The 25465-nt window shown below is 45.5% G+C and overlaps 1 protein-coding gene and 1 long non-coding RNA gene across 2 annotated transcripts; one reads left to right on the top strand and one right to left on the bottom strand.

Annotated features, from left to right (window-relative positions):
* Positions 1 to 753: 753 nt before the first annotated feature.
* ZC3H4 (zinc finger CCCH-type containing 4) lies at positions 754 to 24843 on the bottom strand. Its single transcript, XM_042439488.1, has 14 exons — positions 24296 to 24843; positions 13531 to 13747; positions 12984 to 13094; positions 12116 to 12332; positions 11048 to 11190; positions 10861 to 10957; positions 10513 to 10643; positions 9476 to 9586; positions 8048 to 8159; positions 7572 to 7681; positions 6984 to 7351; positions 6345 to 6625; positions 5862 to 6116; positions 754 to 5055 (listed from the first exon to the last, which is right to left on the bottom strand). Exons 1-14 carry the CDS (start codon positions 24526 to 24528, stop codon positions 3554 to 3556), a joined length of 3888 nt encoding a protein of 1295 aa, XP_042295422.1. The 5' UTR covers positions 24529 to 24843; the 3' UTR covers positions 754 to 3553.
* Positions 16752 to 22630, top strand: LOC121915332. The gene is made up of 4 exons (XR_006100692.1): positions 16752 to 17258; positions 18396 to 18466; positions 20287 to 20526; positions 22450 to 22630. It is a non-coding gene; the product is annotated as an uncharacterized LOC121915332 (long non-coding RNA).
* Positions 24844 to 25465: the final 622 nt, after the last annotated feature.

Genomic DNA, 25465 nt, shown 5'->3' with positions numbered 1-25465 from the left:
CATATCTTTTTTTACTGGAGAAGAAACAGAAGCAGATTCTGGTCACTTTGTGTCAATTTAACAAAAGGGTGGGCAAAGTGGCGACATTTTTGTGGCCCTGGAGGTTTTAAATGATCCCAAATGGCTTCTAGAGGCTGTAGGGGGCCAAACATGTTTTTGTGAAGGAGATGTGGCCCTTCAAGGTGATCCTTACCCAATCCACCCCTAGTTTAAAGCATTGCTCATCCCAGAAACCTTAAAAGGTATGTTTCACACATATGGGTTGTGGTCTCCTCCTCCTGAGATAGCATCCCTTACACTTTTGTTTCTGGCTTTCTCCTGCACCCGTTGCTTACTGGATGTTCCCAGGTTTCTGTCAGGCCCCAGTCAGACTGAAGCACTCATATTGTGAAAATCATGGATACCAAAAATGTGCTAAATGCTTGCCAGCATGAGCTCTCAGCAGAGAACTAGAGACTGGACACTTGGGAGGGATTCAGCAACAGCAAGAATGGCAAAGCACCCCAGAAAAGAGTGTTGCAGCCACCACCATTTTCAAGAAATGTCACCTTCTGTCTCTGTTTCAATTCTCTTAAGTATTCTCCATCGTTAACAGCAGGACCCAAATTCATATTCTCTAGATCTCCAACCCCACAAACATAGTCTCTTGCTTCTGCCAAACATCCCTTGGCTGAAAACTGTAATGACACCTCTCTCCCAGAGAGGAGGAGCATCGGAAGTGATTCCACACCAGAGGCAGAGAGACAGCAGCCCTTAAAATCACTGCATCGTTTAATGTCAGCAGTACAATGATAGAGGAGACTTGAGTCTGGATGACATTGTTGGAAGACAAATGTGTGATAAAAAAAAGGAAGTAAACAGAGCCATGCAACCAAAAATTCACTGTAAAAATACCAGTACAATATATACAAACCCCTTGTCAATATTTACATTTTATAGCATTTTTATAAAGCTCTGGCAGACAATAGGCTTCAACAGTTAGCAAAGGTTTGAGTTTTTGCAATCCATGGGTTACGGAAGGGATTTTACATTTGTCTGTTTTATCAAAAAAGAAAAGAAAGAAAAGAAAACTGATTTATTATACAAGTTTCACTGAGCATCTATACCTAACCAAGCTCACAAGACAGAGTTATTTCACAAAGAAACTCTCTAGTTAAAGTTACACTCACAAACTTTACACCAGTTTAAGAGTCATAGCTTCCACCAAAGAGCCCTGGGAACAATAGTTTTCAGGGGCTGCAAGGAGTTCTGTCCTAGATCTTTTCCCTGCTGCAGCACTAGAGTACCCAGATTTCAATGTGTATGCATGCAGAGCCATAACAGTGACACTCTACAAACTCTTCTGTCAGTTTGTAGAAGAGGCAGCTGGTCATTTTGGCTTGGATTTATGTTTGTAGTTAGTAGACTGTGGTTGCACTTCCTCCCTGTGCTTAAAAAACAGTTTTTGCCATATATTGTGGATTTAACACTCTTGAGGCAAGAAAGAAACATTTAAATGAAATAAGTGTGCCTGAAACAGAAGAACTTGCAAAGGTCCTGGCATTGGGGAAACCAATGAAGTCTTTCTGACACCTTGTTTTTAAAACAAACACTGCTAAGAGTAGGCACGAATTGTGCCTCATCCCTACCCTCTCGACCTCAACACCAAGTCATTCTCCAGAAGCTGTTTTCAGATTCTAAATACCTTTTCCAAATGAGATAAGCCAGATGAGTTCCCCTACTTCTACCAAAGCCAACAAGAAGCAGTCCTTCTTCACTACTGGAGAAGTCCCCAGCTCTAGCCACCTCAAAGAATACAAGATATTTAAAGCTCCTGCCACTAATAGACGGGTGCCTATTCTCTAGGGCAGACCTGCCTGTTCCAGCTTTTGAGGAGCTGAACCCAACTGCAGCATATGCTTCCTTCAGCAACTGTGGGGCTGCCTAGGAAATCTCAAAGTGGAGGGAAAGACCTGGTACTCCTTTCAAAATACTTATCGTCCTTTTCTATACCCCCGAAACCAGTCAACAATCTCCTTGTGCAGAAGGGGCTAAGTGCCTTGGTTCTGACAAGCTGTAGCAGCTCATGTTTTCCCATGCTTTTTTTTTTAAAGACACACTTTCCAAGCAACTCCCTTAACACCTTAGTTGTGAATACTTTTGTTCACACCATCAGGGGTGTTGAGTGAATGCAGTCTCTTGCCTAGAGAGCCTTGAAAACACAAGTAATGAGAAAAGCATCGCCTGCCAAGTGTAGGAAGGACCACACCAATAGGCAATGGGCCCTTCTTGCTGTGTGTCTTTAACACAAAGACAACAGGATGCCTCCCCAAAGAGGCTGCTCCAGGATAGTAGCAGTTGAGGGCCAGAACTGTACCTTGCAGGTCTCTGTCTCTGTGTGGTGGGACCTTGCCAAACCATCAGGTTCTGCCCAAGTCTTGGTTATAATGTGCACACAACCCCTAAAGGACTCATTGAAGGGGTAGGCAGAGGGTCTCTGGTACTTGCTTCTGGCCCCTAAGCTGCTGCTCTTCTGACAGTCACTGAAAGGGTTATCAGCAATAGTTCCACTTTTAAAACTATGCTAGATCCTGAGCCCTCCTTGACCAGGATGCTCTCAACTGGCATGCTTCAAGTGCCTCATTCCACTTCCATAAAAGGCCTGTGGAACTGCCTGCTTTTTATTGGGAATAACAATATGCAGGCAGCACTTGGGCAATGGCAGACTTTGCCTTTTTTTAGAGGAAGAGTGCAGAAGACATACAAGTAAGATCTGAGGGATATTAATAATTTAATTTGAATACTACAAACTTTGTTTTGGTAGAACGCATCCGTTCCCCCCCAAAGAGGCCACACACCAATCAGGTGTAGCACCCTGTTCTAGCCCAGCTGGATCTTGTCACAATCCAGTAACTTCAAGGAAATGGCAGAAAAAAGACAGATACTTAAAACAAAATCCAACACAATTACAAAAATAATCCAACATGGTTACTTCTCCATGGTAATTTTCACTGCACTAGATTTGTTGTTGCTTTTTTTGCTTTTTAAAAAAAGGCTATGATACACATACTTTGTTACAGTTTAAGAAATGAAGATACATATATATTCTACAGATCAGCATGGCTGACAGCTTCATCCCTTTAAGCTACACGTAGGAACAGTCATTTTATTCCCCACCAGTCTCTCCTCCATCGTCACAGGTAATACCTGGCAAGGAGAAGCAGGTGGGGTTGACATAGCCCACTGTGCAAAAGAAAAAAAAAGGCTAAAGGTGGGATGAGCTGGCCCAGATTTTCAAAGATTTAAAGACATTGAATGATTTTAGGCAGAGCTCAAAAAAGTCCAAGGAGGAACTCTTGGAGCATCACACAATACCGGCTAACACTACTTGAGATACTCTGATTACTTGTTTACAATGTAGCTGGGAGTTACACGCTACAGGACTGAGTGAAACCCAGACAATCTATATACTGTACAAGGTATATTATGAAGGGGAGCATTAATGGAATAAAAAACAGTTACAAACACTGTGGCTTCTCTTGGACACAAGGCTGCATGTGCAAGTCTTTTAATACTACTGGCAGAACGGGGAGGCGGTTGGGTCAAAGCCTTTAAAAACGTCCTTCAAGGAGCCTGCGTCCTGAAGCTCACTACCCTCCTGGGCAGGGCTGTTCCCTGCAAATGGGCTGCCCGCCCCAGACTTGGAGGCCTGCTTCACCATGCCATAGATGGGTGGCACAGGGAGGTTGTGGACACCAGGCTGCGGGGCAGTGTCTGAGGCAGTTGTGGTGGCAGTGGCAGTGGCAGCAGTTGAGGAGGCTGCCGCTGTCTTGGGTCGTGGCCGATTGTAGCTGTTGTATCTGTCAGTGGCAGTTTCTGTGCTAGGCTTTTCTGCTTCCAACTGATCCAGGGCCGACCGACGCACAAACAAAGGCTCCTTCCCTCTGCTGCCTTTGCTGGTGTTATCAGGTCCCTTGGCAGATGGACTCCCCTCCCCAGCAGACTCAGCCATCTTGCTACCTGAGCCAGGAGTCCGGGGGTCATAGAGACTGATCCCACTGAGGACACTGCTCTGGCCAGTGCCCCGGCTTAGCCCTCCAGCAGTAAGCAGACGTGGGTCATAGGGAGCTATGCCAGGAGCTGCCTCAGAGCTAGCAACAGGAGTGGCTGCCGGGGCACCGGCTTCGGATGGCTTTGAGGTTCCTGATGATGCCTGCTCAGATGCTTTGAGAAGCCTGGGATCAGACGGCGTCTTCCGCGTCCGAGGATCACTTGGCTTTTCGCTCTGGCCTGGACTGCCACCGGCTGCATTGACTGTCTTCAGTATCCTGGAAAGCAACTCAAAGTCTGGGAGGCTGGAGCTGGCTGAGGGCTCCACTGGAGCTGCTGATGCCCCACGTTGCCTGGGATCAGAAAGGCTGGCACTCTGAGGCCGGTTTAGACGAGGGTCAAGAGCAGGCAAGGACTGGAGAGCAGGAGGGACAGGGACAAACTCCTGTTTGGGGACAGGCAGTGGGATGAGATCTTCGGGGCTCCACAAGATCATGCGGGCAAAATTGGGCATAAGCAGGACAACATCTTTCTTGATGTGGCTGAATTGCTGCAGCTGGCAGCGCGGGTCCCTGAGGGTATGATTGGGTAATGGCTCTAGGGGGATTGTGACTGGCTTGTCTCTGAGGGACCTTTCTCCTTCTTCCTCTTCTGGACCTGGAATAGGTTTCTGAACAGTAGTGGTAGGGCTGGAATGCAATGGGTCTGGTTTTGGGACAGAGGGAGGAATGTGCCGAGCCAATCTTGGGTCAGTAGGCCCTGCATCTCCAGTACCAGATGGAGCTGAAGGCTCTAGGTTTCGCGAAAGCCTGGGATCACGCAGAAGACGGGGGTCAGCCGGCCGGCCACTTCCCGATTGCTGACCCTTTTGGAGTCGAGGGTCACTTCTGCCCAAGCTTGGACCGGTGTTACCAGTGGCGTCTTCGTGGGGCCTGCTGGAACTTTGCTGCCGCAATGTCTTCAGGATGGAGCTGACGCTGATGCTACCATCATCTTCATCACTGGAATACCAATTGCCAGTATCACCTGGAAGAGCAATGATCATAACCATGAACCCATAGCACTCATACACCACTTCTGCTACATTCAAGAACAAGGCAGAACAAGTATTTGAGATAGCCAGGTCACAAGGGAGTTATTTACTTAAATGGAGTGTGTGTTGCTCTCTCCAGAAATGTAGAAAGGAAATTATTCCCACCCAACCCCCCATCATCAGACAAGTAAGGAGGGTTGGCATAAAGTCAAATAAAGCTTCAGGAGCTGCCTCATTTTAAGATTCTCCGATGCAAATAATAATAATAATAATAATAACAACAACAACAACAACAACAACGATGATGATTGATGATGATGTGCCTTACAAATTAATTGGAACTTTCGGAATTTGGGGATGAGAAATGGTAATCTTCCTCCCCACTTTTGCATGTGCATGATTATTCAGGATCAGTCAGGTATGTGAATGATCTCTCCAGCTCTACAGCTTGAACTACTTCTAACACAGGTTTGTGGCCTTGATAGGAACTGTACCAAGCATGAATAACAGCTGATGTGCCCTCCATAGAGGTGAAGGCTTATTTCCTTCTCCCCAGCTGGAACAGAAGAAAACCACAATACTCCCAGGCACAGGCAGAAATGTCTGAAAGCACCTCAAGATAGATGGATGGATGGATGGAAGGAAAGAAGGAAGGAAGGAAGGATGGATGGATGGACGGACAAACAGGCTTAATGGCGAGAGCACTTCTGACCACTAGAAAGTGGGAAAACTGCCTAGTCCAAAGTGGGTGGGTAGTGATACAAGCCCATGGGGAATATGGCAACATCCAACCACTTGCCTTCTTCATGGTCACGTTCCTGCTTGCAACCATCTCCCTGCCGACGAGCTCTTTCCTCTTCTTCCTGCTGCTTGTGGTGGATACGCATATACAGGGCCTTCTGGGTGGATGGGAGGAAGTCAGGTACATTGGTGGAAGGTTTCTGCAGTCTTGAGACCCCTCCTTCTTCACCAAAAGAATCAGGTTCAAGGGTTGGGTCAGGGAAGATATTCTCTCCTTGCAATTCAGACATCTCCTCAAAGTTCCCATAACCCTCTGGCATGGAAAAAAGAGCAAGGAAAGAGACAGTGAGAACATTGGAGTTAACCAAAGCACCAAGGGAGAGCCTCCACGAGAAGTAGGTTTCTCAAGTCAGTTGCATGTTAGCACAGCCTGCCAAAACTGCTAGGATAGCCAACCAGCCAACCCTTCCTGGAAGTAATGACATGTTCCATTCAAAGCAGGCAAACATCTTTACCATTTCCACTCAAAACAGATACTTGCCTGGACTACGCATCAGGCCAGGATCCATTTCCAAGCCTTCTGGATGCTGGTAGAAGTTGTCATAGAAGTCTGGTGCTGGTGGACCAGGTGGCATCTCCTCAGGACCAAAGGGAATCATTGGGGGCCCAGGGCCCATAGGAGGGCCAGGGTTAATCCCTGGACCCATTGGCATGTCTGGACACATGTCCGGAAGCATGTCCGGAAGCATGTCTGGAGGCATGTCAGAAAGCATTTCTGGATGTCCAGGTCCAGAAAACCGAGGTGGAGATGGACCTGGATGCCTATAGGGAAAAGAAACAATGCAACAAGTGTCAGGGAATCCCCTCTGGAGCAGCATTATACAGCTACTCTACTCAAGAAGTGGGACCTTTCTGCCCTTTTCACCACCAGGGAGAAGCAAGACAGGCTGATCTTCTGCACATAACTTTCTGCTGTATATCAGGAAGTCAAAAAGGAGCACAACTCAGAAAATCTATGGCCAGGTGAAGGGGCGGGGATTTTAAAGCCTGAACCAAAATCACCCTTTGCTAGGGACATGAATTTGATAATCTGTTTCACCTCAATTGCAGATATCATCTCCCCTACAAAACAAAAAACTGGCCTCCTGCAGCCCTACCCTCACAGGATGGTGGTACATACCTCACACCCAGTTTCTCTGCCAGTTGCCCCGTGGGCCTCACAACAATCTCAAAGAGCGATGGGATCTTCTTATACATGTCCTGCTGCTGCTGCAGCTGTTGAGGTGAGAGGGGCTCCTGGGGTGGAGGCGGCATCTGTGGGGGCCCTGGGGGCGGAAGAGGTGGAGGCGGGGGTGGAGGAGCAGGTGGGCCACTGGGAATCTGACGACCATTGGGAGATGTCGGAGCTGGTGGTCCTGGTGGTCGAGGGGGAGTGGGAAGAAGTCCCACCCCAGGAGGGGGTTTGGGTAAAGGGTTGATGCCCTGTTTCTTGAGCTCCTCCACTTCCTTCTCATCTTCTGCTCCTGCTTCAGCATCATCTGCCAACATCTGAACAATGATCATAACAAAAACACTTATAATGAGTGAGAAACAGAGATGCATCTCAATAGTACCAATTCCACCTACCCCTCATTCCCACACTTTGCACAGATTCTGGAGCATCTGTGCCTGTTGATGGGCATGCTGGCTAAGGCCAGTCTCTGCCAGAAACAAAAAAACAAACACATTTTGATGGTGGGAGTAGCAGCAGCACCCTCATTCCCCTTACCTTATCCAGCAGCTCCCGTGTCTCATCTGTGAGTGGCTCATGGGAAAACATACAGTCATCACCATTGATGCAATTCCCAGTTGTATGGAACAGCTTACAAGGGAAGTCCCGTGCCAGGCATTAAGGAAAGCAAATCATACCAAGAACAAAAAGGATAAAATAGAATACAAGAGCAACTTTCTGTTTGTGGTACATCCTTCCTCCTTCTCAACTTAGGGCCTGGTCAGTGCTATCTTTCAGTAAGAGATATCCCAACACGCCATCTGCAATTAGAGGCTATAAGTTACATCCAGGAAACCCTTGCTGATTTCTACAGTTAGATATCCTGCTCAAAATTTTTAGATGAAAACAGGCTATTTGGTTTTTGCAAGTGATGAAAGGCACACCAAGAGCACAGATTCCCCCCCCCCCCGCCTTCCTCTACAAATGCTGGACTTAAGAGCCAAGCCCTGCAAAGAAGGAACCAGAAAGGATATCATGCATGTAAGGACAATTCTCAGCTCTGGCACAGTAGCCTGTAATGTAAAACTTGCACAATTCCCGCTTCTTTGGTAGCTCAATATCATGGCTGAAGTTGCAGTGTTCCCCCTGTGAAGAAAAATGCAGAAAGGACCACTTGATTAGCCAACAGAACATCATGCAAGGCATTTTTTTAACAGTTCAACACCACACAAAGAACAATTCAACAGCTCACCCTCTGATGAATCAACATTTCCCACAAAGAAAAAGCAATACTCCCACCCATCTGAAATAATGGCTGCTCTGGAAATTATTGCCACCAGAAGAGTATCTCACAGTGCCACTCTGTTCTCTAGCAATGCCTCCAAGGGCCAACGACAGGGTCACAGCTAAGGCCCCTCATGCCAGGAGAGCCCAAGAAAACATGTCATGCTAGTGCTAGTGCAACTACGACACCCATATTATACAACTGATACAAGTAGCAAAAATGGACAGAGTGTGGAGCTATGACAGGAGAAAAGGAGAGCTTATCTGAAATCCTAAGCTCATGCACGTTTGCACCTATCCCAGTAGCAGCATAATGTTATGACTGCAAATGAAGTGGTATCAGTGTAAACATTTCCACTGAAGTTAGAGGAGAAACAGAAGTGATGGTCCCTACATCTTGCTGTCCACAACTGCACCAGAGGGCAGGATTCCAACTAGATCTTCAGTAAACCTGCAGGCATCCCTGCCCTGCTGGGCACCTTGTTCTGACCTCAGACGAATTCACGCTTGCAGTGGCAGCACAGGCCAGTTCGTAGGAACCATGTGGGAAAGCAGCTGCCTGGAGCTTGCTCAAAACCAGCAGCAGGTAAGGCAGGGGTTCAGGTGGAATTTGGGGCCAGAATAGTCTGGCAGCAGCCAGGAGTATTCTGGTAAATGTAGATATGCCCCATGTCAATTTCTGCATTGAGATTAAAACTCACAACTTCAGTGTGTGTTTCAATGGCTGTATGTGGAAATGTGAAGGCCTCAGAACAATCTAACATCCTCCCACATTTCAAGGACAAACTTTCATTTTTGTTTTATGACAAAATTTACACAGTTTATGTTTTCATTTTTTTCCACTTTTCAGGGAAAAAAAACATTATACATGTGCTTAGGTAGCGAAGAGAAAAGCTTGCAGTTTTCTCTGCAGGACAAGAGACAGCCATTGTTTTGCTTCTACAAATCTAAGGATTTCTCTATTTTGACATTTCATAAATACGACAAACAATAAAATTTTATATGCTAGTTTATGCATGAAACATTTTATGTTGCTGAAGCAGCAACGTCTGTTTTGATCTGATATGAAAGCAAGTATTTCTCAAAAGTTTTAGTCTCCTCTGCAAAAAAGGTGCATGTTTCAAAATTCCAGAAATTTTACACATCTAGCCACATGAAAATTAGTACTGAACACTTACCCAGGTGCATCTGCCCTCCACAAAATACTTGCAGATCACTTTTCCTTTCTTATCTGATTGCTGGTGAGATTTATCATGGTCGTTCCGCCTGTAATTCCCACCGCCTCCATCCTAAAGGAATCACAACATTCATCTGTGGTATTCATATGTTACTTCTCAGTCAAACCATCCCAAAGCAGTTTACAAATTTTAAAAGTAAAACAATCCATAAAAATACAATGAAACAGCACAAGTTGGAGGCCATGGCAATAATAAACATACTAGTAACAATGGAAAACACTGAAAAAGCTCTTCATCCTGCCTCCTGAGACCTAAATTCCAAAGCTGGAGCAACTAATGGCAGATACCACCTTCCTCACCTAAGACAGCAGGGAGACACACTCCAGGGCCTATGAAGCAGCTGGGCAGGTCGCTTGGGATAGGCTGGCTGTTTTGTCTTTTGTTGTTTAGGGATTTTATGGTTAAGATCAATACCCTTGAAGTAAGCCCAGAAATAGACCGGGAATCAATCCAGTTATTTTACAACTAGTGAGATGTGATCCCTCTGACTGGTCACAGTTAGCAGCTGCTGTGTACTATGCTAAGCAAACTTTCTAAATAATCTTAGTATCAGCTCTGATAAAGGTATGACAAGGATCTAAACATAATGTTGTAAGTCTTTACAATTGTGACTTGCCTCTGTCCAAAAGCTGCAGATAGCACACACATCCTAAGCAGCATGTGAAATGTACTTCATGCTACCTGCACTTTCAAAGACAGGGTCTGCTCTGTTAGCAACCCTAGAATGCAAACATGAGTCTTCAGGGATAATGGATTCCCATGAAAAAATAAACACATAATTCCTCATGGGTCAGACAAGACATCTACCAGTTACTTCTCTGTCTTGTTAAACTAGTAATCTATCAGCCCTTCCTCAATCTCAAAGAAGAAGAAGAAAAAGGCAAATGAAGCATCTATGTCTCCCCCTTTCCATTCTGTGCCTACTGAGCCAGGTTTATAAGACTAAAGGATCTTTGTGAAGGGGCTTTGTCACTCACCATGTCGTCATCATAGTAATCATCGTCATCATTCATTCCTCCTTTGCCCATGCCTCTGCCACGGTGACCTCTTCCCCGGCCCATCCCTTTGCCTCCTCGCCCCCTGGAACGACCTCGGCCACGACCAAAACCTGAAATGAGAATATTTTTGTCAATGAAGCGTAGAAGTATAAAGTCTCTTCAAGTAAACATAGGCCACCAAGTTCCTCAGCCCAACAAAGGCCATGCATAAAGACCTAGAAGCAGAAAATGTTAATGGGGTATTGCTCAGCCCTCTCTCCAGCTTGTTTGGCAGTGGCTCTTCTAGATGACAAGAGTCTTCGCCTGGCAGAGCCCAGATCCACATACCTCTCCCTCTGTTTTCCTTGCTTCTGCGATACTGGTTCAATTCTTTGGAGTAGTCATCATATTCTTCATCACCCATGGGCTCTTCTCCTTCACAGTACTGTTAGCCAGAAAAGAGAAAAAGACTCAGCACTGGCAATCACAATTAGGAGCTGACCAACTTCCAAAAGCTCATGTCCTTCAAACTCACTTCCATTTCATCTTCATACATTTCATCATCATCATCATCAGGGTGATCTCCTCTTCCCCTACCACGGCTGCCTCTGCCCATGCCTCGTCCTCTCATTCCTCCTCTTCCACGTCCACGGTAGCCTCGGCCTCGGCCACGACCACCTGGTGATGCAAAGAAGACTGATCAACCTCCAGTACAAAACTAAAAATTGTGTGCAAAGGTTTCTCCATTATGCAGGAAAAAACATAAAAGTGTCCTGCATGTCTGTCTACTGAAGACAGTAAAAGTGTCAAACAATATCTAAGAATTCAACGAGTCGTCTATTTGGGCTCCATGAAATAACTTACACTACTGAGAGTAAAAACTGTAATAAAGAGACTTATGGTACCTCAAAGAGTTTATTTGAAATAAACTTTTGTGGATTTCAGCCCACTTCAGACAGCTTATTGCAAAGAAAACCTGTTTGTATTGTAAAGTGTCACAAAGTTGCTCTTTGTATTTTTGCTGTAAAAGACTAACAGTGCTACTCCTGCTCCCACAGTCTCAAAGTAAAACAGCAACAGCAAGTACATTTCTATACCGCTTATCAGTGGACTTAAGCACTCCCTAAGCGGTTTACAATGTGTAAGCTATTTGCCTCCAACAATCTTGGGTACTAAAGAGGAGATGAAAGCAGTTGTGACAAAGTTGGTCAATTAAGAATATTGAATAATGCAAAGTACTAATGTCTACTGGAATTTAGATGGGCCAAACTAAGAATGCTTAGAGCTTTCATGAAAGCCTACATGGAAATCAACCGACAAGATCTCACAACTCCTCACTGGTGATGAAAGGAAGGATAGTAAATGCACTTCCATCTTCAGACTTTTTGCATTCATCTTATTTCTCCCCCCCCCCCTTTGACTTGCAAAAAATTTCTGACTTTGGGACATGCACAGATTTTTGTTTGGGGGACATATTTAACAATATCAAGAGTACAAATCCTTCCTTCCACACATATTCAGCCTCCCTGCTTAAATAACCATCAAGCAGCCTCTTTGATGTCCTATGAATTTGGGATGTAGGCTAGAAGAAGGAGAAATGTACCTCGACCCCTATGTGTCCCTTCCTTTGCCCTTCGATACTGGTTCAGCTCCTTTGTGAAATCATCGTATTCTTCTTTCCCCATGTCGTCATCATCTTCACCCTCGTAGTCACAATACCCTTCATTTTCATAATCGTCATACATGGGGTAGTTCTTGCTCTCCATTTTAGAGTACCCCTTTTTGGGGGGACCGTGAGACGATGAGTATGGCTGGTGGGACTGGAGACAGACAGACATATGATTAAGAATGGATGCATGAATGACTTTGTATTCCTGAAGGAGAAATCTTTATAGAGTACAAATGGTCCTTCTTGCCAGTCTTGTAAGACAACACCTCCTCCCAAACCATCCTTACTATAGGAAAAAAGTAGACATAGGCGCGGTACAGACCACCCAAAAAGGGCAGCCTGCTGGCACCTGTTTTTCCGGCAGAGGGAAGCCTCAGCTGCCAATTGGTGCGGCTTCCTGCCAGTGGAAAAAACCTGCAAAAAGCAGGTTCTTTTCACGCAGTGATAGCGACGTAACTAATGCGCCACTGGTGCACTCGTTACGTAAGTGCCACACAGGACTTACGTAATAATGGCGGCACCCATGTATACAGGGCACCACCATTGTTATACCTTTGTCAGGTGCGAGGGTTGCGAGGCGTGTGGGCACTCCGCCCCCCAGGCAACCCTCACACGTGACGAGGGCACCTGAAAGGCCGGTATGTACCGGGCCATTGTCCATTGTCACTTAGCTTTAAAACCAAAAGAAACAAACAACATTGTCTCCATTGCCACCTTCATTAAATTAAACTCCAGTTCTTACTAGGCACCAACTCCAATTCTCTTGTCAATAGCCAAATGTATTTGTAGCATCAGTTCTTACCGAAGAGTAGACAGGGCTGTACTCCCTGTACTTCCGGTGCCCTTTTTCACTCGGGCTAAAGTCGGAGTCATCACTATAGTCTGAGAAGTCATCACTGGAAGAAGCATGGCGCTGCAAAGAAGGGTTAATTTGTTAAAGATTGTCATAAGGCCTCAACTTGGGCATCAAGAGGAGAGGAGGGAGGAAGAAGGGGGCTGTCCAAGGCTGTGGACATGCTGAGGATATTACTGCCATTGACTGGGGAGGCATGGGAGTTCTGCAGACTGCCTGAAAGTGTTTGCTATTTCTTGGCATCCTATTGTTCCTTTTTAAGCCAGAGGCAGAAGGCTTGGTCGCTGCTGCAGAACCCATAAGGATCGAGCTGACCCGGATCCCTCTCCTATCCAAGCTTAGAACTGAAGGCTGCACTGTAAGAGGCTTAAAGCAGGAAGACAACCTGTGCTGGGCATTTCCTCTGTGTTGCCAAACCTCTGCCCCCAGAGCTGAGCGAGCACGAAAGGAAAGGCTAAAAAGGCAGTTGAACCTGACACTCTTCAGCTTCACTCACCTTGTGCTTGGATTTCCGTTTCTTTTTTGATCTTCGTTTCTCCTTCTCTCGCTCTTTCCTCCGTTTTCTTTTTCTTCTGTGAGTCTTTTCTTCATCTGAGTCACTGTGATGCTTTTCATTTTTTTCCTTCCGGCTCTTTTCTTGCGACTCAGAGGCCTCGTGGGGCTCCTCACCCCCATCATCTTCCAGCTCCCCTTCTTCCAGCTCCCCATCCTCCCTGAAAAGACATCAAACCAGGATCACTTGGTTGTAAACAGCAAGAGAGACCTGTCAGCTCAGATAAATTTCCAATAAAAATATGGCAAATGTCAAGTACCACATGTCTTTCAATATTACAATCTGCGCTATTCACCAGAAAAAACAAATCAAACTAGACCTCCTTCCTAGAACAGCCTCCCTACACCTGAGCCTGTTGGTTACACACCAATAGTGATATAGCTGTAGCCCAGGAGTGAGCAAAGTTTGAGACCTCTGACACTACTTAACTGCCAACTACTCCCAGCACTCCTCACCAACTGACTATGTTGTCTGTGAATGATGGGAGCTGGAGTCCAACAAAATTTGCAGAACTGTTCTAGCTCCAAGAATCTGTTCCCAAGAATGGAACCTCCTTTGAGGCTGAGAGAGTGTGACTCACCCAAGGTCACCCAGTGGGTTTAAATGGCCGAGCTGCGAAGCCAATCCTGGTCTCCAGAGTCATAGTCCAATGTTCAAACCACTGTACCATGCTGGCTCCCAGGCCTTCCTTTACCTCAAGCTAAAAGTCTCCATGCCTTGTAAACATAAAAATTGCTAGAACTACCCAACACTTCTACCTTAAGTCCAAAACCAGAAATCCATTCACCAAGGAAGCATCACACTCTTTCTTATTGAAAAAGATTTATCCTTTTCATTGCTTCTCTGTGTTAGGAACTGGGAGAGAAAAAAAGCCAGAGAGGTCAATGTGGTTGGCCCACCAGTGTCCTCAGGTCATCTATGAATTATGTCCATACCCCTGTCTGCACTATGTCACAACAGCCCCTCTCTCATAGGGAACAAGCTTATCCGTCGACTCTTATGTGATGCTTCATTTGTTTGAACATTGCACAGGGTTGGCCTTTGCTTGAATTCTTTGTCAGGTACACAGGTATATTCTGTTTCTCATTCTGGGGTGGCAAAGTAGGTCAGAAAGTACACGCTACCTCTCTACTGCCTGGTTTTCTTATGCAGCCAACAAAAGTGACAAGCACTTAATGGGAAAAGATCTACAGATGTCTCAGAACATCCTGGCACCTGCTCAGCACATTGCTGTTCTAGCTAAGGCAGAAGCACTGCAGGCATCAGGCAGTCTGGTTGATTTCTTCTAGTTAAAAGCAAAACTAGCAGGTTGATTCTCTAGGTCAGTTGTAGTTTTGATGGTTGCCTTCAAATTATGTGCACCTAATGTAGGCTAAAGCATCAAGAAAAGAAAGTCATTTCATAGTGGCTACCAATAAATACTAGCAGAGGCACACTTACTGCTGCTATCCAAGAGCCACCCTCTCTTTCCAAAACATCAGTGGCGGCAGCAGGTTTAACAAAAGGAACACAAAGGCCTCATTCTGTGCAATTCTACTCAGACATAAACCCCACTGAGTTCAATGGGATTTAATTCCAGGTAGGTGTGTACAAGTCTTCAGCTTTTACTACCCACAACTGGAAAAAACTGATGGCTTTAACTATGATTTGTCTAGGAACCTGAACCGATGTTCTTTATTGGAATCTACTTCTTGTATCATTTTTGACAACTGGCTATGATCCAAGCTCACACATGATCCAGACTTAGCCACACTTAAGAGTAGATAAGAGTAGACCAGTGAAATCAGTAGGCTGTTCATTTTTCATAAGTCAGTTAAGGTCCACTGATTACAGTTGGCCTATTCTAAGTCAGAATTCTAATAACTACACAGCTAAGGAGTTCTGAAAGGCTAACAGCATATGCAGCGTATTAAAAAACAATGCCAGGACAATTTGTGATGTTCCAGTGCTTTTTAGCCGAATGGCACAAGCATAAAGACACTAATACCTGCTCACATCTATTCTGTTAAGAACCCAGCATGCTTGCAGGAAGCCACTGATAAGACTTAGGTATATCTACAGCCACCTTTTGGCTTCATGGTTATAAATGACAGGATTGTTTTCTTGCAATGAGGGGGGTTGGGAAGAAGTAAAGTTTAAGAGTCAGAAGTGATTTGCATTGTGTTTCCCTCTGTAGAGCCCTTCCCGCCTTATAGTGAATACCAGATGTTGCTTTGCGTATTTCCTGTGTAAGAAATGCTGCTTCATGACTGACTTTCTTCAAAAACCTGCCAAATCACTCCTGGAAGCCTGCACATAATTCACTTCTGCCATTCAACCATAGGCACTTCCTTCTCTGGGACTCAAGAGGGCATAATTGTGGCATGCCACTACTTTCAAAGACAGTAGTGCCTTTGGACAAGAACTGAACTAAAGCAACTAGCAACCTCCAGAGTTACGGTATTTGAAACACTTCCACAAATGGGCAAGTGTGCAACTGTGATTTCTAAGAATCAAATTTGGTAACACAATTTATTAGCTCTGGCTGTTCAACTTCTGAAACAACTCAAAAGAAAAAGAACACCTGACACCTCAGTTCCTAGCAAAAGGAGGATTTAGAGCAGTATACAGGTGTTTGTAGCAAAGATGGAAGTCAAGATGTCAAGGGCTGCTGGATCTTGTCTCTTTAGCCATATTCCTCTGATAGCACCTATCCCTTCACCTAAATCTTTCACTTAGACATAAACACAAAAGACTTAATGCCTTCAGCTTCAAAGGCACTGAAGACTTATAATACAATCTTATGCCTGCTTGGTCAGAGACAAGTCCTACTGTGTTCATACTGGGGCTGGCTCTCTAATAAGCGTACACTATTTAGGAATGCAGCCAGATTAGGCTAGCATTCATCAACATGGTCCAAATGAAAACATTAAAGTGATCAAAAATTTAGGGGCTCAAGAACTGTGTGTGTAAAGCAATTCAGCAACTCTGAATAAAATTATTATAAGTGAAAGTTACAGGGCTCTGCCAACTTCAGTGTTGAGCTTGCCATACATGTTCACTCTGGCTATAGAGCAAGGCAGCGCGGTTGCCATTTGGCTATGGGGCTTTCAAAAGTTAAAGCTGATACGGGGGGGAGATGGCTCGCCTTGTGGTTGGTCCACCACAGCCCCCAACCCCTTTACTATATTGCAGAACCATGAGCTTCATGGAAAGTATTACATCACAAGCACCCAGTATGATCTCATGGATTACAGTTGAAGCCTGATGAAGCAGACACATGAGACTGGCGTTCTCCAAACGAGATCTGGATCTAAAGAGGAGCAAAATGGCTCTATCCTGGTTAAGCCAGAGCAAGAATCAATACATGGCAACAACATATAGCTACTACTATGTGTATTTAGTGTCAGTCATGCCAGAGGTAGGAAGATCTCAAGCCTACAAAAAGCACATGCTCTAGAGGAAAGGTGGAGAGAAGCGATGACAGTTGGGCAGGAGACCACCAGCACTGGTGAAGATCAGTAGAAGGGTTATATTTTGGAGATCCGGAAAAGGACTGGAAACTGATTCAAGAGATACAGAGTAAAAGCAAAGAGGTCTTCCAGGCATAGGATGAGGAAGAAAAATGAGAATATAAAAAGGGAACAAGGGGGCTCAAGAGAGGACAAGATGGATGCAAATACGAAGGCACAGTAAGTCAAATAAAACTTTGAATGGAACTGACTTACAGACAGGTGTGCCATCACCATGATTATAGGACAGAAAGATAATTTCAGCATAGAAAACTGAAGCCATCAAAAAAACCCCAAGGCTGCAATGCTATGTGCTTCTGGTTTCGCTCTACTGAGATGATGAATTCTTACTTGATTACAGCAACCAGTTTACATCTATGTTATAGCTGGGATAACAATTTCTACCTTCTGACTTGATGCCTCAAACCAGATAGAAATAGCGAAAGTGTTTCTATCTAAAATCAAGCTAAATATCTATGCTGGTTGGAAAAATGAAAGTTGGGAAAACACAAAGTTAGGATCCTAAACTACTTAGGATGGGACCAGGTTGTGCCGAAATATAAAGGGGGGAGGCATTTCTCTCTTGCACTGCTTTTGTGCAAATAGATGATTAGATCTGACAATCAGAACTCAGGATTAAAGCAGTATACTATAGCATTAACTAAGATCTGTAGAGGTTATTTGATCCTAGTAAGGCAATGGCCTATGTACACCTGCAATATGCCCACAGTACTATTGATACACTGGAATACTAATGGAATAGCAATGCGGGATCAGGCAAAACAAGGCACCTTCAGTCCAGCATTTCATTTCCACAGGGACCAAGCAGCTGCCACAACAGAAAGCCCATCAGCAGGACCTAAGAGCAACAGTGCTCTCCTACTTATGTGCCCCAGCAACAGATGTACAGAGGAACACTAGCCCTGGTCCTGGTGGAAATGACACTTTTGCTTAGAAACAATGTTTTTTGAACAGAGGGCATTTTTATGCAAATACCGTGCACAAATGGCTTTTCACAATAATAATAATAATAATTGAAAACTGAGTATAAACTCTCATATTGTTTGCCAAGAACATAATTTTGTTTTTCAAAAAATCATTCTTGAAGGCAGGGATGGGGGGAAAAAACCTCCACAATGATTTCCATCTTTATCTAAATGTGATCACACCATGGATTTTTATAAGTGAAGTACCATACTGGCAATTTATACATAAATACTATTATAATTATTATTGTTGTTGTTGTTTCTCATTTTGCCTAATGTGGAGTTTGCTTTTTAAACAAGAGAAAAACAAAACTTGTTTTCTTTACGGCAGCTGGACACTGGATTGATCTTTTCATGAACCCATCCATCACAGTTCCAAGATCTTTCCCCTGCTCAGTCAAGGTAAGATCAAGTCCCATTGGTAGATGTGAAGTTGGGATTTTAACTCTAATATGTATCGCTTTCCACTTGCTTACACCGAAACTCACTTGCCATTTTAATGCACAGCTTAACTGGAGTGATCCTTTGGGAGCTCTTCACAATTCATTTTTCTTCTGACCACTCTCAATACTACTGTAGCACCTTGAACACTTCACTCTTACCCCATGTTGTTTATGAAACAGTTAAAAAGCACCAGTTGTAACAAAGATCTGGTGTACAAACCCCAAAACTAATTCATCTGAGGTCATAGACTGAAGTCTATGAAAGCTAATGCTGCCAACTTATTTCTTTCAGTTAGTCTGAAAGGTGCTACAAGATCTCTCTATGTACTGAAACTATATATTCATCTTTATTCTTTGAATAATTATAACAGCCATATCTTATCATGTCAACAGAAAAGATGGAAAGGTTTGTTTCAGTCATTGGCAACTTGTGACTCTGTCAATGATGCTGAATTGCAGCCCCCATCAGTCCTACCAAACACACCCAACAAGCAGAGATTACAGGAGTCTAACTCTGGGAAGGTCATATGTTGCCCAAGCCTGCCGTATTTGAATACCACAAAACTGGGGTATGTAATATGGCTCCATGAATAAAGCTCATGGCTCCTGGTGTGTTAGGCAAGCATACGAATGTTTAAAGCACATTTCTATACCTGCATATTATGTGTACTTTAATGCAACAAGCAAAAACCTAATTTCTGCCATTATATAAGACTAAAAAAACTATCAGCAAGCAAAGATCTCAGAGAACAAAACAGATCTGAAAATGAGGAAGCCTGCTCCCAAAGAGTAATAGTTTCCAGATCACTTGTATGTAGATAAAGCTCCACTGAAATAAGCCCTCCCTGAATTCAATGGGACTCACATCTAAATAAACATGCTCAGAATTGGGCCTCATTCTCCCTGTCAATGCTTTATCCTAATAGGGGTTTAGTACTTATTTTTCTCTTTATCAGAATCTACAGCAGGCTGAGGACACCCAAATAGTTTATGGAGATTTCAGAAGCAATGCCTTACTTCCCTTAAAGCTGGAAGCCTTTAGACTTTCAAAGCTGTGGTTGGGATTCAGGCGCACAGTTCACTTTGCCCTCTTTGAAAAGCCCTCTTTGCAGGAGAAACTTGGTGGGATAGGGGCCCGCTGCAGTTGTTGGAACCACTCTAACAGCCTTCCCTAATCCATAAGTAACTCATGAAGCTCTTAATCATCTATGCACCTCTTAGGAAAAACAGTACTTTTGGGCCAACAAAAGTATAAACAGAAAAGGGTGAAAACTCTGTGTTAACTATTAAAAGGTTCTGCCTAAAGTAATGATGTATGCAGGATGCTTTTTCTGAAAAACTTCATCTTTGCCCCACAAAAAATTAACTTTCTTGTTACTGGCTTTTAGGATCCTTGGGCAGAGCATTGTAGAAGAGAGCACTCAGCAAAAACAATCCTCTCCTGCATTCACTCAGCTCTGGCTCCTCAATGTCCATATTAGCAGTCATTTAAGCATTATGCATCCATCCACTCTGTGGTTTAAGGAGTATTTTGGGGACTGTATTTTTTAGATTGTAAACCTAAGGGCATGTGTGGCAGAAGTGTGTGTGTGTGTGTGTGTGTGTGTGTGTGTGTGAGTGTGTTGGGGGGGGTATAAATGAAATGAAATGACCGAGGCCTACTCTGATGGAGAATTTAATATCCTGCCTATCTTTGTAACGGCTGTCTTTACACTGCCAGTTAATGAACTTATTTGTGTCTGAGCAGTTAGCTTGCTCTTTCTTTATCATTCCTTCCAGACATAGTGCTGCTGACTCATGGGATTCTTGGAAGACGCCACTGAATCAAGTCTGCCCCCATGTGCCAGATTCAACAGGGAACAGGACTCCGGGGGGTCCGGCAATAGAACAGAACTAGAAGTTCAGCAAGTGCCATCCAGGCCTCCGCCAGCCCAAGGACTGATGGCAGTGGGAGGAAAAGGAGCTTTACCCAGCTAAAATGCTCCCCATTTTCCCTGTAAAACAACCACAATTTGCCAGGTATACTAGTATAAGATGCTTAACTGGGCTGCATGTTTTAAATCGCTTCCCTTTTAGCATTATACACAACTGCCAGGTAAATAATCAGTCCCTATGGTACTACTAGAGACCTCGTACTTTCCAAGTAGCTCATGTGCTCCCTTGTGAAATGCTGAAAAAGTCTTTGTACAGATCTCCCATTTCTCTCTGGAATCCTTTATGTTCCAATTAATGCTCCAGCAGGCCTTACAAAAGCCCTGGTTTCCTAGCCTCCCTTAATGGGAGAAACTCTATGTGTGAAGTGCTTTGAGCACTGAAGGGGAAAAGTTCAACACAGATGCTTATAATTATTATTATACATTTAAAGCTGTAAAGTCACAGTAGTGAGAGATGTTAACCTACATTCCAAGTTTAAGCATGTACCTAAAGTCTCCTGCAACTCTCTGTATCACCTCAAACCCATCTACATTATCATCTCTTTCCTGTTCTACTGAGTCATCTGAACTTCTTAACATGGGATTCACTGCCAAGGCATCATCAGCTAAAATAAGCTTGTAGTATGCTGAAAGACTAGTCCCAAGCAAATGTACAACTGCTATACCTTTAATCTCTGGAAGTGTGAGGTTGAGTCACTCTTATCCGAAATGTTTAGGAACAGAAATGCTTTGGATTTTTTTCAGATTTGGGAATATTTGCATATGCATAATTATATCTTAGAGATGGGAATCCAAGTCCAAATGAAATTCATTTATGTTTTGCATACACCTTATACACATAGCCGGATGGTAATTTTATACCTAACATTTTCAATAATGGTGTGCATGGAAGAAAGTTTTGTGTGCGCTGAACTATCGGAAAGCAAAGGCGTCACTATCACAGCCATCCATGTAGGCAATTTTAGATTTTGAAGTTCTGGGTAAGGGATATTCAACCTATACAGCTGCTGGCAGAACTCACATTTTAAGAGCATTATGAAATTAGTTGCTTCAGAAACACAAGGCTACAAACATAATGGTCAAATGACTGAAACTACTCTGGCTACCAGAGGTGGGCAAGTGACTGGAAAAGGACTGAGAATTTGCAGCCAAACTAGTCGCAAAGGTAGCTTTGTCACTAATTCCCATGTGAAGATGGACCAGTGATGGTGAACCTTTTCGAGGTGCCCAAACTGCAACCCAAAACCCACTTATTTATTGCAAAGTGCCATGCCTCTCTGGCTTTCTAGTAACAAACTCTAGCAAACTTTGTGCTGGGGCGACGGCACATGTGCCCACAGAGAGGGCTCTGAGTGTCACCTCTGGCGCGCATGCCATAGGTTCGCCATCACTGGATTAGACACACCACATAGCAAGTAGGGCACTAAGGAAAAAGTAGGTGGGTAACGATTTTGTGCGTTTGAGTTGCACTTTTAAAATTAAAAAACAACTTTCCCACTATTCCTTTGTTTTGTGAATGTTTTCTGGTATTTCTCGGTGGAGGAAAAGCACACTCAGCGGAAAATAAACAGGCCAACATTTCACATAAATGAATATGTGGCCTTCGCAAACTGTCTCTCTGCCTCCACAGAATAAACAGAACGCTGTACTGAGGGGCAAAGTGTATGGCCTTGTTTAATACAGAGAACTTGGTTTGGAAAGCACTGGGTTGGGCAAACAGGGGAAGAGCCTCATGCACATCACAGACAGTTATTGAAATTTGGCTTCGCTTAAATTGTGTGATGAACCAAACAGGAACTTTTCACAGGTTGTGTGACTTACAACAGGACACTGGAAAGGAATGCCAACAAGGTGCTTATACTGTACATGACTACTGTTTACCAAAAAGACATAACCCTGAAGAGAGGGAAGGGGACAGAAGAGTGTGTGCAATGACTTTGGGAACACGGTGATTTGTTACACTTTGCAACTGCTGGTTGTTTTCTGAAAGACCTTTGCTGTTTATCAGGCAGAACCTCCTGAGTCCACTTTCCACAGAATGGAATGAAGATGGAAACATTCTAGATGGAAACCCAAGCTGGAGCTGCACAGTGCTTAGCTTTTTGGAGGGGCGGCGGGGATAGGAAACGTTTCCTCCTGCAAACATATCAACAGGACTTTGGACTTAAGGTAAACAGTTAAAAAATAAAAACAAAACAAAAAATAAGGATGAGTGTGTGCTTTTGTGTTGTACTTTCCCCTCAATACCAGACCTGAAAGGAGCACCAATCCAGACCAACAGAAAAGGGGCAGAACTCTGCTTAATTGAAATGCTTGCTCACTTTTACAGCCTTTTGTCTGTGGCAGGGAAATAAAGGAACAAGGCACAAAATGAAGCAGTCAATAAAAGAGGTTACTTACCAACCCAACCCCTGCAAGTCACATGAAAAGGAGAACTCCTTGGGGAGGGAGGTGTGCCTTGCGTGTGCAAGCGTGCGCACACTCACAAACACACAAAGGCGGAACAGTAGGGACTCTGTCTGCACTGCCCACCCGCCTTTGGGGGCTGGAGAGACAGAAGGGGGGGCCGGATGAGGCGACCCCTTCCCAAGACAGGCAGCCTCCTCTTTTTGGTTGGCTTTCAGAGGGTCCCAAGTGGCTACTATTAAGAGTGCATGATGATTTGGGGGGGCTGGGTAGGGAAACAACACCCTGCCTCCCCAAGAGAAGGAGGGAGACGGGGAGGAAGGAACAAATGGGACAACTATGACTTATTTTAGATTGCCAGCAGGGTGTAATGGTTTGAGTCTTGGACCATGACTCTGGAGATCAGGGTCTGAATCCCCCGATTGCACATGGAAACCCATGGGCTGAGCTTGGGCCAGTCACACTCTCCCAGCAGCCTCAGAGGATGGCCCTGGCCAAACCCCTCTGAAGAAACTGGCCAACAAAACCCTGTCACAAGGTGGCCTTAGGCAAGTGGCCCTTTCTCAACCTCAGAGGATAGTCATGGCCAACGCCTTTTGAAGAAACTGGCCAAGAAAACCCTATCATAGGGTGACTTTGGGCCCTTATTCTGGGAATGCTCATTCTGTCACACTCTCTCAGCCTCAGAGGACATCCATCACCAATCCCCTCTGAAGAAAGTGGCTAGGAAAACCCTATCATAGGGTGGCCTTGGGCTCTTATTCTGGGAATGCTCATTTATCATACTCTCTCAGCCTCAAGGGACGACCATGGGCAAAGCCCCTTTGAAGAAACTGGCCATGAAAACCCTATCACAGGGTCACCTTGGGCCCTTATTCTGGGAATGGCCACTTTGTCACACTCTCTCAGCCTCAGAGGACAGCTGTGGCCAAAGCCCCTTCGAAGAAGCTAGCCAAGAGAGCCCTATCATAGGGTGACACTCTCTCAGCCTCAGAGGATGGCTATGCCCCCCCCATGAAAACAACCCCTCCCCTCTGAAAATGCTAAAGGCTATCCTGGTTACTACAGCATTACTATGAGGATCTGCATTAAGAGTGGGAGGACAAAAAGCCTGTTGTAGTGACAGCCCCAGGAGAAATGGGGGGCTGATAGGGAAATGCCTTCACTCTCTTTCTGTCTCAATGCTATGGAATTCTGGGAGTTGGAGTTTTTCGCTCCGCTCTGGGCCCCACAACCAACTCCAACTCCCAGAATTCCATAGCCTTGAGACAGAAAGAGAGTTAAAGCGGTTCCAAACCGGGTTATTTCTCCAGTGTGGCCATAGCTTTCTTCCTCCTGCTGCTCCTTCTCCCCCCATCCGAGACCTACCTTCGTGGCCCCCCTCCTCTCCCTCCCGCCCCCATCACCCCCCAAAGAGACAGAAATAGAGAGATCGGCGTGTACTGGACCTTTCGTCCGGGCCGGGCCCGTGGTGGAGGAGGAGGTGGTGGTGGTGGTGGTGGTGATGGTGTTGTTGTTGTTGGAGCGGCCGGGCGCCGCCGAGGCCCGGGCTGCTGCCTTGGTTGTGGCTGAGGGAAGAGGAGGAGGAGGCGGCGGCGGCGGCGGCGGTGGCCGGAGAAGGGGACGGGGGGCTAGAATGGGGGCTGCTGGGCGGGGGGACGCTGGGGCTCTCCACCGCCATGGACGGGAGGGAAAGGCGGAGGAGCAGGAGGAGGAGGAGGAGGCGGCGGCGAGGGAGACGGACGGGGCACAGTCACTTGTACACGGCGGGCCTGAGGCGCTCCGCTCGCCGGCTCCGAGGCGGCTGCTTTTGCTGCACCACACAAAATGGCGCCCGGCCTCAGCCTAAGGAGCCGCAGCAGCAGCAGCAGCGGCGGCGGAGACGACGCCCTCCCTCCGCCAGCGAGCGGCGCACGCGGACACACCCGGCCCAACCACGAAGGCGCCAGGTTAAGTTAGGCCTCGGACGCCGGAAACGCCCGAGCGCTGACGGAAAAACCCGAGCGCATCTACTGTATGTCTATAGGGATATGAAATGGGCGCCGGTGACGTCACGGCGCTGGGCGGAGAGGAGAGGACATACCCGACCCGACTACACGAAGGCGCCAGGTGAAGTTAGGCCTCGGAGGGCGGAAATGGCCGAGCGTTGACGGAAATGCCCGAACGCAACCTGTGTGAATGTATATGGCTATGAAATGGGCGCCGGTGGGCAGCGGACATACCCAACATTATAGCAATCCTAGAGTTGCTGCTACTAAGGCGCCAGGTGAAGTTAGGCCTCGGAGGGCGGAAACGCCCGAGTTTTGACGGAAATACCCGAACACAACCATGTGTCTGTACTGTATATAAATATATATGGATATGAAATGGGCGCCGGTGACGTCACGGCGCCGGCCACGCACTTCTTTAGTCTCGAAGGGACTACAAGGTGACTAACAGGGCTATACAGTATCTTTGGAATCCTGCCACTAAGAATCCAAGGTAGTTAGGCCTCGCTGGCGGAAACGCTCGAGCTTTGCCGGAAATACCCGAGCGCAACCTTGTGTAGACAGTGTACAGTATATGGATACGAAATGGGCGCCGGTGACGTCACGGCGCTCGTCGTCGTCGTCACGTGG

This window comes from Sceloporus undulatus, chromosome 9, assembly GCF_019175285.1.
Source record: "Sceloporus undulatus isolate JIND9_A2432 ecotype Alabama chromosome 9, SceUnd_v1.1, whole genome shotgun sequence".
Lineage (NCBI taxonomy): Eukaryota > Metazoa > Chordata > Lepidosauria > Squamata > Phrynosomatidae > Sceloporus > Sceloporus undulatus.
This window is presented reverse-complemented; position numbering and strand designations above follow the sequence as displayed.